At 45.0% G+C, this 17,920-nt stretch overlaps 2 protein-coding genes across 2 annotated transcripts in view; one reads left to right on the top strand and one right to left on the bottom strand.

Annotated features, from left to right (window-relative positions):
• Positions 1-15,603, bottom strand: part of LOC115120049 (growth arrest-specific protein 2-like) — a 56,233-nt gene extending 40,630 nt beyond the window's left edge. The window contains exons 1-2 of the mRNA XM_065002758.1: positions 15,112-15,603; positions 11,798-11,966 (exon numbers count right to left, since the gene is read on the bottom strand). Of these exons, the coding sequence (XP_064858830.1) occupies positions 11,798-11,942 (145 nt within the window). The 5' untranslated portion in view covers positions 11,943-11,966; positions 15,112-15,603. The remainder of the gene's footprint in view (positions 1-11,797; positions 11,967-15,111) is intronic.
• A 149-nt stretch (positions 15,604-15,752) lies between these two features.
• fancf (FA complementation group F) lies at positions 15,753-17,695 on the top strand. Its single transcript, XM_029648518.2, has one exon. It carries the CDS (start codon positions 15,913-15,915, stop codon positions 16,969-16,971), a length of 1,059 nt encoding a protein of 352 aa, XP_029504378.1. The 5' UTR covers positions 15,753-15,912; the 3' UTR covers positions 16,972-17,695.
• Positions 17,696-17,920: the final 225 nt, after the last annotated feature.

Raw genomic sequence — 17,920 nt, 5'->3', positions numbered from 1 at the left:
TGGAATAAGGAGGCTGCTGCTATACGGAACAATTATCATGCAAAACAACTCCTACAGTGATGGATTATACAGTAGTCTACAGCTGATCTTCTTCCTATCGTACATCGTACATTAGGCTACTAAAGATGCTAATAATAACAATTATTCAATTAGGAGGAGAAAGTTTCAAAGCGCGTGTGTGACCCCGCTCTCCATTCCAGGCTCGTTAACGTTTGTTAGCGGCCTCCAGATCAACAGGAAAACAGGAAGATCCTGGAGAATCCATACAAATTAAAGGGAATAAAGAATAATGGCTGGAGCTGAATAGGCTACAAAAAGGTATCTGCTCGTTAAACTCGGACAGCAAACAGGCCTTTACTCCACAGTTCATCCCCTGTGTTTAAGACCAGGTACCACAGGGTTACATTGCATGTTAGTCATTTAACAGACTCTTATCCAGAGCCACTTAGAGTAGTGAGTAATTTAGCAGACTCTTATCCATAGCCACTAACAGTACTGAGTCATTTAGCAGACTCTCTTATCCAGAGCCACTTAGAGTAGTGAGTCATTTAGCAGACTCTCTTATCCAGAGAGCATTACAGTAGTGAGTCATTTAGCAGAATCTCTTATCCAGAGTCACTTACAGTAGTGAGTCATTTAGCAGACTCTCTTATCCAGATCCACTTAGAGTAGTGAGTCATTTAGCAGACTCTCTTATCAAGAGAGCGTTACAGTAGTGAGTCATTTAGCAGACTCTCTCATCCAGAGCCTCTTACAGCAGTGAGTCATTTAGCAGACTCTTATCCAGAGCCACTTAGAGTAGTGAGTCATTTAGCAGACTCTTATCCAGAGAGAGTTACAGTAGTGAGTCATTTAGCAGACTCTCTGATGCAGAGACACTTACAGTAGTGAGTCATTTAACAGACTCTCTGATCCAGAGCCTCTTACAGCAGTGAGTCATTTAGCAGACTCTCTGATGCAGAGACACTTACAGTAGTGAGTCATTTAGCAGACTCTCTTACCAGAGTCACTTACAGTAGTGAGTCATTTAACAGACTCTCTGATCCAGAGCCTCTTACAGCAGTGAGTCATTTAGCAGACTCTCTTACCAGAGACATTTACAGTAGTGAGTCATTTAGCAGACTCTCTGATGCAGAGACACTTACAGTAGTGAGTCATTTAGCAGACTCTCTTACCAGAGTCACTTACAGTAGTGAGTCATTTAACAGACTCTCTGATCCAGAGCCTCTTACAGCAGTGAGTCATTTAGCAGACTCTCTGATGCAGAGACACTTACAGTAGTGAGTCATTTAGCAGACTCTCTTACCAGAGTCACTTACAGTAGTGAGTCATTTAACAGACTCTCTTATCCAGAGCCACTTACAGTAGTGAGTCATTTAGCAGACTCTCTTATTTTAATTGTATTTATTTAACCTTTGTTTAACTAGGCAAGTCAGTTAAGAACAAATTCTTATTTTCAATGAAGCCTAGGAACAGTGGGTTAACTGCCTGTTCAGGGGCAGAACAACAGATTTGTACCTTGTCAGGTAGGGGGTTTGACAACCTTCCGGTTACTAGTCCAACGCTCTAACCACTAGGCTACCCTGCCGCCCCAGATGTTTGGATAAAGGGTGTTGATAGGGTCCAGATGTTGATAGGGTCCAGGTGTTTATAGGGTCCAGGTGTTGATAGGGTCCAGATGTTGATAGGGTCCAGGTGTTGATAGGGTCCAGGTGTTTATAGGGTCCAGGTGTTGATAGGGTCCAGGTGTTTATAGGGTCCAGGTGTTTATAGGGTCCAGGTGTTGATAGGGTCCAGGTGTTGATAGGGTCCAGGTGTTGATAGGGTCCAGGTGTTTATAGGGTCCAGGTGTTTATAGGGTCCAGGTGTTGATAGGGTCCAGGTGTTGATAGGGTCCAGGTGTTGATAGGGTCCAGGTGTTTATAGGGTCCAGGTGTTTATAGGGTCCAGGTGTTGATAGGGTCCAGGTGTTGATAGGGTCCAGGTGTTGATAGGGTCCAGGTGTTGATAGGGTCCAGGTGTTTATAGGGTCCAGGTGTTGATAGGGTCCAGGTGTTTATAGGGTCCAGGTGTTTATAGGGTCCAGGTGTTGATAGGGTCCAGGTGTTGATAGGGTCCAGGTGTTGATAGGGTCCAGGTGTTGATAGGGTCCAGGTGTTGATAGGGTCCAGGTGTTTATAGGGTCCAGGTGTTGATAGGGTCCAGATGTTGATAGGGTCCAGGTGTTTATAGGGTCCAGGTGTTGATAGGGTCCAGGTGTTTATAGGGTCCAGGTGTTGATAGGGTCCAGATGTTGATAGGGTCCAGGTGTTTATAGGGTCCAGGTGTTGATAGGGTCCAGATGTTGATAGGGTCCAGGTGTTGATAGGGTCCAGATGTTTATAGGGTCCAGGTGTTGATAGGGTCCAGGTGTTGATAGGGTCCAGATGTTGATAGGGTCCAGGTGTTGATAGGGTCCAGGTGTTGATAGGGTAGGGTCCAGGTGTTGATAGGGTCCAGATGTTGATAGGGTCCAGGTGTTGATAGGGTCCAGATGTTGATAGGGTCCAAATATGTGTTTGGGAGTCTAAATCCAGTGTACTTGTCTTTAACTGCCATTTCCCGAAAGTCACAATCTGCTATGTATAAGTCCAGTGTCATCATCCAGTGTCCGGAATGAGTTATCAGCTAATTTGCATGTTTAAACAATATTTCAGATAGGCCTTAAGGTGAAACTTACATTATGGTGTAACACAGATGATGTTCTGTTCAACGTGTCCATGTATTTGAACCAGCATGAATAGGATATGCTTTAGACGGCATCGCAAATCAGACAGCAACATCAAACTGCTTCCTGAACTATGCTGAGTCACAGTCACAGCCCCATGACTGAAACAGCCTGCAGGCTAACTAACTGGTCTGACTGAAACAGACTGCAGACTAACTAACTGGTCTGACTGAAACAGCCTGCAGTTTAACTAACTGGTCTGACTGAAACAGCCTGCAGTTTAACTAACTGGTATGACTGAAACAGCCTGCAGGCTAACTAACTGGTCTGACTGAAACAGCCTGCAGTTTAACTAACTGGTCTGACTGAAACAGCCTGCAGTTTAACTAACTGGTCTGACTGAAACAGCCTGCAGGCTAACTAACTGGTCTGACTGAAACAGCCTGCAGTTTAACTAACTGGTCTGACTGAAACAGACTGCAGACTAACTAACTGGTCTGACTGAAACAGCCTGCAGGCTAACTAACTGGTCTGACTGAAACAGACTGCAGACTAACTAACTGGTCTGACTGAAACAGCCTGCAGGCTAACTAACTGGTCTGACTGAAACAGACTGCAGACTAACTAACTGGTCTGACTGAAACAGCCTGCAGACTAACTAACTGGTCTGACTGAAACAGTCTGCAGACTAACTAACTGGTCTGACTGAAACAGCCTGCAGACTAACTAACTGGTCTGACTGAAACAGCCTGCAGGCTAACTGGTCTGACTGAAACAGCCTGCAGTTTAACTAACTGGTCTGACTGAAACAGCCTGCAGTTTAACTAACTGGTCTGACTGAAACAGCCTGCAGACTAACTAACTGGTCTGACTGAAACAGCCTGCAGACTAACTAACTGGTCTGACTGAAACAGACTGCAGGCTAACTAACTGGTCTGACTGAAACAGCCTGCAGACTAACTAACTGGTCTGACTGAAACAGCCTGCAGACTAACTAACTGGTCTGACTGAAACAGCCTGCAGTTTAACTGGTCTGACTGAAACAGCCTGCAGTTTAACTGGTCTGACTGAAACAGCCTGCAGACTAACTAACTGGTCTGACTGAAACAGACTGCAGGCTAACTAACTGGTCTGACTGAAACAGCCTGCAGGCTAACTAACTGGTCTGACTGAAACAGCCTGCAGTTTAACTAACTGGTCTGACTGAAACAGCCTGCAGTTTAACTAACTGGTCTGACTGAAACAGCCTGCAGTTTAACTAACTGGTCTGACTGAAACAGCCTGCAGACTAACTAACTGGTCTGACTGAAACAGCCTGCAGTTTAACTAACTGGTCTGACTGAAACAGCCTGCAGACTAACTAACTGGTCTGACTGAAACAGCCTGCAGTTTAACAAACTGGTCTGACTGAAACAGCCTGCAGTTTAACTAACTGGTCTGACTGAAACAGCCTGCAGACTAACTAACTGGTCTGACTGAAAACTAACTGGTCTGACTGAAACAGCCTGCAGACTAACTAACTGGTCTGACTGAAACAGCCTGCAGTTTAACTAACTGGTCTGACTGAAACAGCCTGCAGGCTAACTAACTGGTCTGACTGAAACAGCCTGCAGACTAACTAACTGGTCTGACTGAAACAGACTGCAGGCTAACTAACTGGTCTGACTGAAACAGCCTGCAGACTAACTAACTGGTCTGACTGAAACAGCCTGCAGTTTAACTGGTCTGACTGAAACAGCCTGCAGACTAACTAACTGGTCTGACTGAAACAGCCTGCAGACTAACTAACTGGTCTGACTGAAACAGCCTGCCGTTTAACTGGTCTGACTGAAACAGCCTGCAGTTTAACTGGTCTGACTGAAACAGCCTGCAGACTAACTAACTGGTCTGACTGAAACAGCCTGCAGGCTAACTAACTGGTCTGACTGAAACAGCCTGCAGTTTAACTGGTCTGACTGAAACAGCCTGCAGACTAACTAACTGGTCTGACTGAAACAGCCTGCAGTTTAACTAACTGGTCTGACTGAACAGCCTGCAGACTAACTAACTGGTCTGACTGAAACAGCCTGCAGACTAACTAACTGGTCTGACTGAAACAGCCTGCAGTTTAACTGGTCTGACTGAAACAGCCTGCAGACTAACTAACTGGTCTGACTGAAACAGCCTGCAGGCTAACTAACTGGTCTGACTGAAACAGCCTGCAGTTTAACTAACTGGTCTGACTGAAACAGCCTGCAGTTTTAACTGGTCTGACTGAAACAGCCTGCAGACTAACTAACTGGTCTGACTGAAACAGCCTGCAGCTAACTAACTGGTCTGACTGAAACAGCCTGCAGTTTAACTAACTGGTCTGACTGAAACAGCCTGCAGTCTAACTAACTGGTCTGACTGAAACAGCCTGCAGTTTAACTAACTGGTCTGACTGAAACAGCCTGCAGTTTAACTAACTGGTCTGACTGAAACAGCCTGCAGACTAACTAACTGGTCTGACTGAAACAGCCTGCAGTTTAACTAACTGGTCTGACTGAAACAGCCTGCAGACTAACTAACTGGTCTGACTGAAACAGCCTGCAGTTTAACTAACTGGTCTGACTGAAACAGCCTGCAGTTTAACTGGTCTGACTGAAACAGCCTGCAGACTAACTAACTGGTCTGACTGAAACAGCCTGCAGGCTAACTAACTGGTCTGACTGAAACAGCCTGCAGTTTAACTAACTGGTCTGACTGAAACAGCCTGCAGTTTAACTAACTGGTCTGACTGAAAGCCTGCAGACTAACTAACTGGTCTGACTGAAACAGCCTGCAGTTGAACTAACTGGTCTGACTGAATCAGCCTGCAGTTTAACTAACTGGTCTGACTGAAACAGCCTGCAGTTTAACTAACTGGTCTGACTGAAACAGCCTGCAGACTAACTGGTCTGACTGAATCAGCCTGCAGTTTAACTAACTGGTCTGACTGAAACAGCCTGCAGTTTAACTAACTGGTCTGACTGAAACAGCCTGCAGACTAACTGGTCTGACTGAAACAGCCTGCAGTTTAACTAACTGGTCTGACTGAAACAGCCTGCAGACTAACTAACTGGTCTGACTGAAACAGCCTGCAGACTAACTAACTGGTCTGACTGAAACAGCCTGCAGACTAACTAACTGGTCTGACTGAAACAGCCTGCAGACTAACTAACTGGTCTGACTGAAACAGCCTGCCGTGACTGAAACAGCCTGCAGTTTCTGACTGAAACAGCCTGCAGACTAACTAACTGGTCTGACTGAAACAGCCTGCAGGCTAACTAACTGGTCTGACTGAAACAGCCTGCAGTTTAACTAACTGGTCTGACTGAATCAGCCTGCAGTTTAACTAACTGGTCTGACTGAAACAGCCTGCAGTTTAACTAACTGGTCTGACTGAAACAGCCTGCAGACTAACTAACTGGTCTGACTGAAACAGCCTGCAGTTTAACTGGTCTGACTGAAACAGCCTGCAGACTAACTAACTGGTCTGACTGAAACAGCCTGCAGGCTAACTAACTGGTCTGACTGAAACAGCCTGCAGTTTAACTAACTGGTCTGACTGAAAGCCTGCAGACTAACTAACTGGTCTGACTGAAACAGCCTGCAGTTTAACTAACTGGTCTGACTGAATCAGCCTGCAGTTTAACTAACTGGTCTGACTGAAACAGCCTGCAGTTTAACTAACTGGTCTGACTGAAACAGCCTGCAGACTAACTAACTGGTCTGACTGAAACAGCCTGCAGACTAACTAACTGGTCTGACTGAAACAGCCTGCAGACTAACTAACTGGTCTGACTGAAACAGCCTGCAGGCTAACTAACTGGTCTGACTGAAACAGACTGCAGTTTAACTAACTGGTCTGACTGAAACAGACTGCAGGCTAACTAACTGGTCTGACTGAAACAGACTGCAGACTAACTAACTGGTCTGACTGAAACAGACTGCAGTTAACTAACTGGTCTGACTGAAACAGCCTGCAGACTAACTAACTGGTCTGACTGAAACAGCCCAGTTTAACTAACTGGTCTGACTGAAACAGCCTGCAGTTTAACTAACTGGTCTGACTGAAACAGCCTGCAGTTTAACTAACTGGTCTGACTGAAACAGCCTGCAGTTTAACTAACTGGTCTGACTGAAACAGCCTGCAGTTGAACTAACTGGTCTGACTGAAACAGCCTGCAGTTTAACTAACTGGTCTGACTGAAACAGCCTGCAGTTTAACTAACTGGTCTGACTGAAACAGCCTGCAGACTAACTGGTCTGACTGAAACAGCCTGCAGTTTAACTAACTGGTCTGACTGAAACAGCCTGCAGTTTAACTAACTGGTCTGACTGAAACAGCCTGCAGACTAACTGGTCTGACTGAAACAGCCTGCAGTTTAACTAACTGGTCTGACTGAAACAGCATGCAGACTAACTAACTGGTCTGACTGAAACAGACTGCAGGCTAACTAACTGGTCTGACTGAAACAGACTGCAGGCTAACTAACTGGTCTGACTGAAACAGCCTGCAGACTAACTAACTGGTCTGACTGAAACAGCCTGCAGACTAACTAACTGGTCTGACTGAAACAGCCTGCAGACTAACTAACTGGTCTGACTGAAACAGCCTGCCGTTTAACTGGTCTGACTGAAACAGCCTGCAGTTTAACTGGTCTGACTGAAACAGCCTGCAGACTAACTAACTGGTCTGACTGAAACAGCCTGCAGTTTAACTAACTGGTCTGACTGAAACAGCCTGCAGTTTAACTAACTGGTCTGACTGAAACAGCCTGCAGTTTAACTAACTGGTCTGACTGAAACAGCCTGCAGACTAACTAACTGGTCTGACTGAAACAGCCTGCAGTTTAACTAACTGGTCTGACTGAAACAGCCTGCAGACTAACTAACTGGTCTGACTGAAACAGCCTGCAGACTAACTAACTGGTCTGACTGAAACAGTCTGCAGACTAACTAACTGGTCTGACTGAAACAGCCTGCAGACTAACTAACTGGTCTGACTGAAACAGCCTGCAGGCTAACTGGTCTGACTGAAACAGCCTGCAGTTTAACTAACTGGTCTGACTGAAACAGCCTGCAGTTTAACTAACTGATCTGACTGAAACAGCCTGCAGACTAACTAACTGGTCTGACTGAAACAGCCTGCAGACTAACTAACTGGTCTGACTGAAACAGACTGCAGTTTAACTAACTGGTCTGACTGAAACAGCCTGCAGGCTAACTAACTGGTCTGACTGAAACAGCCTGCAGTTTAACTAACTGGTCTGACTGAAACAGACTGCAGGCTAACTAACTGGTCTGACTGAAACAGACTAACACTGGTCTGACTGAAAACAGTTTAACTGGTCTGACTGAAACAGACTGCAGACTAACTAACTGGTCTGACTGAAACAGCCTGCAGTTTAACTAACTGGTCTGACTGAAACAGCCTGCAGACTAACTAACTGGTCTGACTGAAACAGCCTGCAGACTTAACTGGTCTGACTGAAACAGCCTGCAGTTTAACTAACTGGTCTGACTGAAACAGCCTGCAGGCTAACTAACTGCTCTGACTAAAACAGCCTGCAGTTTAACTAACTGGTCTGACTGAAACAGCCTGCAGTTTAACTAACTGGTCTGACTGAACAGCCTGCAGACTTAACTGGTCTGACTGAAACAGCCTGCAGTTTAACTAACTGGTCTGACTGAATCAGCCTGCAGTTTAACTAACTGGTCTGACTGAAACAGCCTGCAGTTTAACTAACTGGTCTGACTGAAACAGCCTGCAGACTAACTGGTCTGACTGAATCAGCCTGCAGTTTAACTAACTGGTCTGACTGAAACAGTTTAACTAACTGGTCTGACTGAAACAGCCTGCAGACTAACTGGTCTGACTGAAACAGCCTGCAGTTTAACTAACTGGTCTGACTGAAACAGCATGCAGACTAACTAACTGGTCTGACTGAAACAGACTGCAGGCTAACTAACTGGTCTGACTGAAACAGACTGCAGGCTAACTAACTGGTCTGACTGAAACAGCCTGCAGACTAACTAACTGGTCTGACTGAAACAGCCTGCAGACTAACTAACTGGTCTGACTGAAACAGCCTGCAGACTAACTAACTGGTCTGACCTTTGACTTTCATCTATCTGACATGTTTAACTTAACACTGATGATTAACAGCCTGCGAAAGTTTAACTGGTCTGACCTGAAACAGCCTGCAGACTAACTTGTGAACTGGTCTGACTGAAACAGCCTGCAGTGCTAACTAACCTTAGTGCTGCTTTTGACCATGAAACATTCTTTTGCAGTTTAACTAACTGGTCTGACTGAATCAGCCTGGTTTAACTTATCTGGTCTGAAAGATATCAGCCTGTGCAGTTTAACTAACTGGTCTGACTGAAACAGCCTGCAGACTAACTAACTGTTTTGACTGAAACAGCCTGGGCAGTTATTAACATAATGTAAACTGGTCACTGACTGAAACAGCCTGTACATTTAACTGAAACTGGTCTGACTGAAACAGCCTGCAGACTAAGGAACTGGTCTGACTGCAAACAGTCTGCAGACTAACTAACTGGTCTGACTGGAGGCTGAAACAGCCTGCAGACTTGTTCTAGGTCCCAAGAAACAAAGAGATCTTCTGTTGAATCTGACAATTAATCTAATGGTTGTACAGTCGTCTCAAATAAAACAGCCTCAGGCTAACTGACCCTGACTTTTTTGAAGAAAACAAGACCATTTCGAGGACAGCTTTTTTCCATCTACTAACTGCAAAAATCTGAAACTTTCTGAAACATGATGCAGTTTAATCCAACTTTTGATCTAGACTGACTACTGCACAGCCTATTTTGCAGATAAAGCACAAAATAAACTCAGTTAGTGCTGACTGAAACAGCCTGACAGAACAAAAAATTTGAACTAACTGGTCTGACTGGCTTCCTGAAACAGACTGATTTCAGGTTTTACTGCTAACTAACTGGGCTTGACTGAAACAGTCCTGCAGGCTAACTAACTGGTCTGACTGAAACAGACTGCAGGCTAACTAATTGGTCTGACTGCAAACAGCTGCAGGCTAGAGCTCCATTTTTATGGAACTGGTCTGACTGAAACAGTCTGAGACGCAAACTAACTGGTCTGACTGAAACAGCCTGCAGTTTAACTGGTCTGATTGAAACAGCCTGCAGACTAACTAACTCTCTGACTGAAACAGCCTGCAGGCTAACTAACTGGTCTGACTGAAACAGCCTGCAGTTTAACTAACTGGTCTGACTGAAACAGCCTGCAGTTTAACTAACTGGTCACTGACTGAAAGCCTGGTCAGACTAACTAACTGGTCTGACTGGAAACAGCCTGCAGACTAACTAACTGGTCTTGTCTCAGGAAACAGCCTGCAGTTTAAGATAACTTGTGTGTGGGGGGCTGTGCTTGCAAACAGCCTGCAGACTATCCTTCCTGTTTGGCCCTAAAACAGCCTGCAGACTAACTAACTGGTCTGACCCCTCCTGAAACAGCCTCCAGTATTTAACTAACTGGTCTAGGGTCAGTTTGAATCAGCCTGTCCAGTCCTTTGAATCTGTGTCTGACAAACTCTCCTTCAGACTTTAACTAACTCTCTCTCGAGGACCTGAAACAGGACCATGCCCCAGGACTAACATGATGACTGCTGTCCCCAGTCCACCTGGCCATGCCTGCTCCAGTTTCAACTGGCCTGGGCCCTGACCATGAGGACTAGCCTGACATGATGACTAACTGGTCTGACTGAAACAGCCTGCAGTTTAACTACCTGGTCTGACTGAAACAGCCTGCAGACTAACTGGTCTGACTGAAACAGCCTGCAGTTTAACTGGTCTGACTGAAACAGCCTGCAGACTGAACATTTAACTTGGTCATGTTCTGTTATAACAGCACAGCCAGAAGAGGACTGGCCACCCAAACAGCCTGGCAGGACTTCCTAGGTTTTGGCCTTTCTAGGGAGTTTTTCCTAGCTAACCGTGACTGAAACACCTGCATTGTTTGCTGTTTGGGGTTTTAGGCTGGGTCTGACCTTTGATATCAGCTGATTCATCTATCTAAATAAATTTGATTTGATTTTGATTTGATTTGATTTATTAGAAACCCTGTCCTGTCTAGAGACCCTGTCCTGTCTAGAGACCCTGGTTAGAGACCCTGTCTAGAGACCCTGTCCTGTCTAGAGACCCTGTCATGTCTAGAGACCCTGGTTAGAGACTCTGTCTAGAGACCCTGTCATGTCTAGAGACCCTGTCTAGAGACCCTGTCCTGTCTAGAGACCCTGGTTAGAGACCCTGGTTAGATACCCTGTCTAGAGACCCTGTCCTGTCTAGAGACCCTGGTTAGAGACCCTGTCCTGTCTAGAGACCCTGGTTAGAGACCCTGTCTAGAGACCCTGTCCTGTCTAGAGACCCTGGTTAGAGACCCTGTCTAGAGACCCTGTCCTGTCTAGAGACCCTGTCTAGAGACCCTGTCCTGTCTAGATACCCTGGTTAGAGACCCTTGTTAGAGACCCTGTCTAGAGACCCTGTCCTGTCTAGAGACGCTGTCCTGTCTAGAGGCCCTGCCTAGAGACTCTGTCCTGCCTAGAGACCCTGTCCTATTTAGAGACCCTGTCCTGTCTAGAGACCCTGTCCTGTCTAGAGACCCTATCTAGAGACCCTGTCCTGTCTAGAGACCCTATCTAGAGACCCTGTCCTGTCTAGAGACCCTGTCTAGAGACCCTGTCTAGAGACCCTGTCCTGTCTAGAGACCCTGTCTAGAGACCCTGTCTAGAGACCCTGTCCTGGTTAGAGACCCTGTCTAGAGACCCTGTCCTGGTTAGAGACCCTGTCTAGAGACCCTGTCCTGACTAGAGACCCTTGTTAGAGACCCTGTCCTGGTTAGAGACCCTGTCTAGAGACCCTGTCCTGTCTAGAGACCCTGTCTAGAGACCCTGGTTAGACCACCGGCCACATCAAGGGCTCTCCATCGAGGTCAATAATAATAATACATTCAGTTAGCAGATGCTTTTAGCCAAAGCAACTTACAGTGAATGCATACATATTCTTATGGATGGCCCCAGCGGGAATCAAACCCACAATCCTTACCCAGCATGTTGGTGAGCCACATGGCCAGGTCTTCCTTCAATGGCAGAAGGCTGGCTTCGTGGCGGCTGGTCAGCCATTGGTTGTACTGCTGCATGTCGGTCAGGCCTGGGCCAATTACCTGCTTGGGACTCAGAGAGCTGCACATCGTGGTTACCTCCACGTCACTGGCCTATAGAAGGAGAGGAGGAGAGGGGTCAAAGACTGAGACAAGACACAGACCTGCTCTCTCTAACTCGGTCTCCTGATCCTTATTCTTTCTATCCATCCTTCCGCTGCACATATATCCTTTTCCATCCTCCTCTACCCTCTACCTGTCCCTTTCCATCCCCCTTTACCCTCTACCGGTCCCTTTCCATCCTCCTCTACCCTCTACCGGTCCCTTTCCATCCTCCTCTACCCTCTACCTGTCCCTTTCCATCCCCCTTTACCCTCTACCGGTCCCTTTCCATCCTCCTCTACCCTCTACCGGTCCCTTTCCATCCCCCTTTACCCTCTACCGGTCCCTTTCCATCCTCCTCTACCCTCTACCGGTCCCTTTCCATCCCCATTTACCCTCTACCGGTCCCTTTCCATCCTCCTCTACCCTCTACCTGTCCCTTTCCATCCCCCTTTACCCTCTACTGGTCCCTTTCCATCCCCCTTTACCCTCTACCGGTCCCTTTCCGTCCTCCTCTACCCTCTACCGGTCCCTTTCCATCCTCCTCTACTGGTCCCTTTCCATCCTCCTCTACCGGTCCCTTTCCATCCTCCTCTACCGGTCCCTTTCCATCCTCCTCTACCGGTCCCTTTCTATCTTCCTCTACCCTCTACCGGTCCTTTTCCATCCTCCTCTACCGGTCCCTTTCCATCCTCCTCTACCGGTCCCTTTCCATCCTCCTCTACCGGTCCCTTTCCATCCTCCTCTACCGGTCCCTTTCCATCCTCCTCTACCGGTCCCTTTCCATCCTCCTCTACCCTCTACCGGTCCCTTTCCATCCTCCTCTACCGGTCCCTTTCCATCCTCCTCTACCCTCTACCGGTCCCTTTCCATCCTCCTCTACCGGTCCCTTTCCATCCTCCTCTACCGGTCCCTTTCCATCCTCCTCTACCGGTCCCTTTCCATCCTCCTCTACCGGTCCCTTTCCATCCTCCTCTACCGGTCCCTTTCTATCCTCCTCTACCGGTCCCTTTCCATCCCCCTCTACCGGTCCCTTTCCGTCCTCCTCTACCGGTCCCTTTCTATCCTCCTCTACCGGTCGTTCCCACGGAGGCCTGTAGATGACCCTGGATAGTGCAGCCATAACACATAACCCAGTTTGGGGAATAGTAGAATGCTGCTGAGTCACTCAATTAGGAAAACTACACATGCCAGTCTGTCTCATTTGGCCCCTCACTGCGCCCTGGCCCAAATAACAGGTTCACCAGGGTCATCGCCAAACAACGTTTTCACACAAAAACAGAGCTGAAATAAAGCTAATAAGGCCAGCATCCCGGAGTCGCCTCTTCAATGTTGACATTGAGACTGGTGTTTTGCGGGTACTATTTAATGAAGCTGCCAGTTGAGGACTTGTGAGGCAAAAAAATATATATATGTAGCAACTAAGGATTCTAGTTTTAATAATAGTAATTGTTAACAACCTGATAAAATATTTGGTTTCAATGTGTCCAAAATTGATAAATACATTAGGCATATATAAATAAATCAATTACAAGTTCAAATATATTTTCCTTCTGTTAACCTCCAGTGCCTGTGAACTTACTGAGGTATGCCCAGTTAGTTCACAGTAGCATAAAAGGTAGGTTTGTGATTTGTGAGCTTATGTAAATGCATTTTAAAGGGTGTTTTTGTCTCTTTTATGTCAGTGCATGTGTTCATGTCATTACCCACTGGGTACACACTGGTTGTATCAATGTTGTTTCCACGTCGTTTCAATGAAATGTTTGGCTGCAGCTAAAGAATAGATTCTCCTCTAAAACAAGTCAACTGACTAACTGACTAACTGACTGACTAACTGACTAACTGACTAACTGACTAACCGACTAACTAACTAACTGACTGACTAACTGACTAACTAACTGACTGACGGACTAACTGACTGACTAACTGACTAACATGACTAACTAACTAACTGACTAACAGACTAACATGACTAACCGACTAACATGACTAACTGGCTAACTGACTAACTATCTAACTGACTAACTAACATGACTAACTAACTAACTGACTAACTAACTAACTAACTGACTAACTAACATGACTAACTGACTAACTAACTAACTGACTAACTAACTAACTAACTAACCAACTAACTAACTGACTAACATGACTAACTAACTGACTAACATGACTAACTGACTAACATGACTAACATGACTAACATAACTAACTGACTAACATGACTAACTGACTACCCGACTAACATGACTAACCGACTAACCGACTAACATGACTAACTAACATGACTAACTAACATGACTAACTGACTAATTAACTAACTGACTAACTTACTAACTGACTAACATGACTAACTAACCAACTAACTAACATGACTAACTGACTAACTAACTGACTAACTAACTAACTGACTAACTAACATGACTAACTGACTAACATGACTAACTGACTAACATGACTAACTGCCTAACTGACTAATCCAACTAACATGACTAACTGACTAACTGACTAACATGACTAACTGACTAACTAACTAACTAACTGACTAACTGACTCCACACAGGCAGCTTTGTTTGGTAGATACATTTTATTCAGTCTCATACATCAACAGTTAATTTATCCAAACATTTGATATTGAGTATATTTTTTGAGTTTTACTTTAAGCTATACAGAAGAATATCTCTCATACCAGCAATGGAAATAAGACTACAGTTGTGTATAGCAGTCTGCCCAGGGCTACAGGCCAGGGATGGACAACTCCTTGGGGCACTGGAGTGTTGCATTCTAAACAGAATATCATGATTAGTTGATTATTGGAGTCAGGTGTGTTAACTTCGGCTGGGGGAGAAGTGTGACTACATCAATCAGGTCCCTGAGGACTGGAGTTGCCCATCCCTGCTATAATCAAGCTTTTTCCCTAAAACTCTGTTTAAATTATTATTTTTTATCTACAGAAATAACAATAGAAGTATTGTTGAATAAGTGATTGAAATCTTATCATTTGATTCTGATGTATTCTAAATATGTAACAACTTCACAACAAATGCAATAATATATTTGCGGATAAAGCATACAGTATAAATCCTACAAAAAACAAACAAACTACTAGACCAATCAGAGGCATGCAATCAACAGTCCCGATGCATCTTCCACTCACCCTCTGCAAAGCAACTCTTCTATCCGGACTGTCACCGTCCTCTCGTACAGTGTTTTTGCTCCTCCGTGCGTTCTGTATGCATGCTTTTCACCATCGCTCATCTACCCCCCTCGGGCAATGCATAGCATATCTCTGTCTCTCAACCTGCCGAGGATCTTTTTTGTGGAGCCGAGTGCTGCACTGCCGATAGGAGGAGAGTTTTTGATCAGTCACACTGGACTGACTGACTGGGAATGTTATGCTGCGTTCCCTCCTCTCATTCTCTCTCTCTCTCTAATCTGACATTTGAGAAACTCGTCCGTGCTCACGATTGTAATTAGATAGATGCTGAAGCAGAAGTGCATTAATTGGCCCAGCCACTGTGCAATTTTATGTATTGCAATTGTTCGATTATAAATGACTATAACACAATACAGTGACAAAATTCGATGGACTTGCTTGTTCTTCTTCTACAATCAATCTACACATATTCGCCAATTCAGAAAAAAAGAATGTGAAACTCAAACGGGAGAAACATTTTATCGGAGGACAATACATTTGTTCTATTCGCCAGATTTTATGATTTATACAACTTTTATCTTGAGAACTTTTATTTTGAAGTGACTGGAACGCGCTCGCATACCCGGAAGTTCACTTCACAACATCAACTGGCGGGGGAAAGAGGAGAGGACACGGAGAAAATAAGTAGCTTTAATTAAAACACCAAAGTGACTTTTCCAAACAACCTTTTGGAGTAATTTCAGGCGTCCTTTTAACATTTTCAAACTCACTTGCAAATGTTCTGAGAGCAGATAGTGTCACATGGAGGCTATTGTAAAGAACGTGGAGCGGACCACGGAGCTACTCGCTGTGTCGCAGACAGAGACGGTGCAGCGGTGGGACAAACAGACCCTGGACAGAGCCTTTCAATGGACTCAGTACTGCCAACACGTCTACACAAGGTTCCATGCAAATCCGACCGTCAGGGACATCTTGGAAAAACAACTACAGGTGACAAACGAAAGTTTACGAACAACTTTTCATGGGTATACGGACATCACGTTTTCTGACCTGTCGCAGTGTCAACACTTGCTGCTTGTGGGGTTACTAAACAACGCCGCTGTTCCGAGCTCAGTCGTCAAACTACTTTTCGACACTATAACTGTTGGAGGTAAATATAAGGACGCCACCGGTCATTGCACTGAACTCATAGAAGTGAAATCAGCATGTAAAGTCTTAAGCGCCATTCATTTGAAACGCAGTACGTCCTTTCCCGGTCCCGATGCTGACGTGTTAGGCATGACACTGAGGGAGATGTTGGATATCCTGCTATCTCCAGCTACTGGCGGGTCCAAGGTGGGCCTAGCAGAGAAGTTATTGGACAACCTCTTACAAACCTGTGGTGAAAATGAAAACTTCCCAGGAGTCGTTGCTGCTGCTCTTCTGTCAAGGAAAAACGACAAAACGGCAACAACAACAAAAATGGCTCCAGAAGGAGTTTCATTCCACTTGATCCTGGATTGGCTGCAGCAACACCACAGTTTACTCCATAATATGTGTTCCACGTTGCCTATTGGTATTTTGATGGACCTCCACCAGCAGTCGGTGAGGTTTAGAGTGACCTACGGTAACATGTTGAAGCAATGGGGGTCACAGTTGGAGTATGACGTGGGAGAAGGAGAGTGGGTTCAAATGTATACCACCGACGGGGTGTCGTTCAAGACACTGTCTGACCATTATAGGTCGTTGCTAGGGGCTTGTCCGTCAACAAAGGAGGACGTTGAGAGAGAGCTGACAGAACTGAAGGTTGCAGATGGGGACTTTGATGTTAGAGGTCTGAGTGTTTGGGGTGACCTCCTCTCTGAGCTGAACAAGGTCTGAGTGTTTGGGGTGACCTCCTCTCTGAGCTGAACAACGTCTGAGTGTTTGGGATGGTCTTTTTTTTTTTACCTGAAACATGAATGATCTAAAAACGTGTAAAACATGTTGCCATCAGTTGAGACACAACATGTTCTTGAGTACAGGGTGATGCAACAAATTTAAAAGGAAATCAGAGTATATGTTTTTAGATAATTGACATTAATTTAAAGTTTATTTTTATTTTTTTATTAATAAAAAACATATACAAATAAACTAAAACAGTTTGACAACTCTGTTTGTAAGCTTGTAAATGAAATGAAACAACCTTTTATCTTTTCCAGTAATGAAGACATTACTGGAAAAGTAATGGGGTATGCAGAATAGTGAAGACTACTGGAAAAGTAATGGGGTATGCAGAATAGGTCAACTTTGATCACTTTTTATCTCCTGAATGTTTTGGTAACTTTCTGACCACTTCCCTCCTTGGGCAAACATGTATGGAAAGTTTTTTTTAAATGTTTTAAAATGAAAGCTGTCAAAAGGTGAATTGAAATGGATTTACCCCCTCTTGAGCAGAACAAAGCCATGTGTAGCCTCATCAGTATCCTGTCATCGGGCAGTCAGTTGGACAAATGTGGACGATTGGCCTCGTTAGATACAATTGATTTAAATTGATTTGTTAATTTTGTGCTAATACATTCATATACGTTTTTTATCTAGAACATAATAAAGAGGACTTTCATTAAACAAATGTTTGTGTTTTTATTTCAAGTGTGCAATAATACTGTCCCCTTTTTGTTTTCTTTGTACACACCGAGCTACTGAAACGTTTGTATTTATTATGGATCCCCATTAGTTCCTGCCAAGGCAGCAGCTACTGAAACGTTCATATTTATTATGGATCCCCATGAGTTCCTGCCAAGGCAGCAGCTACTGAAACGTTTGTATTTATTATGGATCCCCATGAGTT

Source organism: Oncorhynchus nerka, linkage group LG17 (assembly GCF_034236695.1).
Source record: "Oncorhynchus nerka isolate Pitt River linkage group LG17, Oner_Uvic_2.0, whole genome shotgun sequence".
Classification (NCBI taxonomy): domain Eukaryota; kingdom Metazoa; phylum Chordata; class Actinopteri; order Salmoniformes; family Salmonidae; genus Oncorhynchus; species Oncorhynchus nerka.
This window is presented reverse-complemented; position numbering and strand designations above follow the sequence as displayed.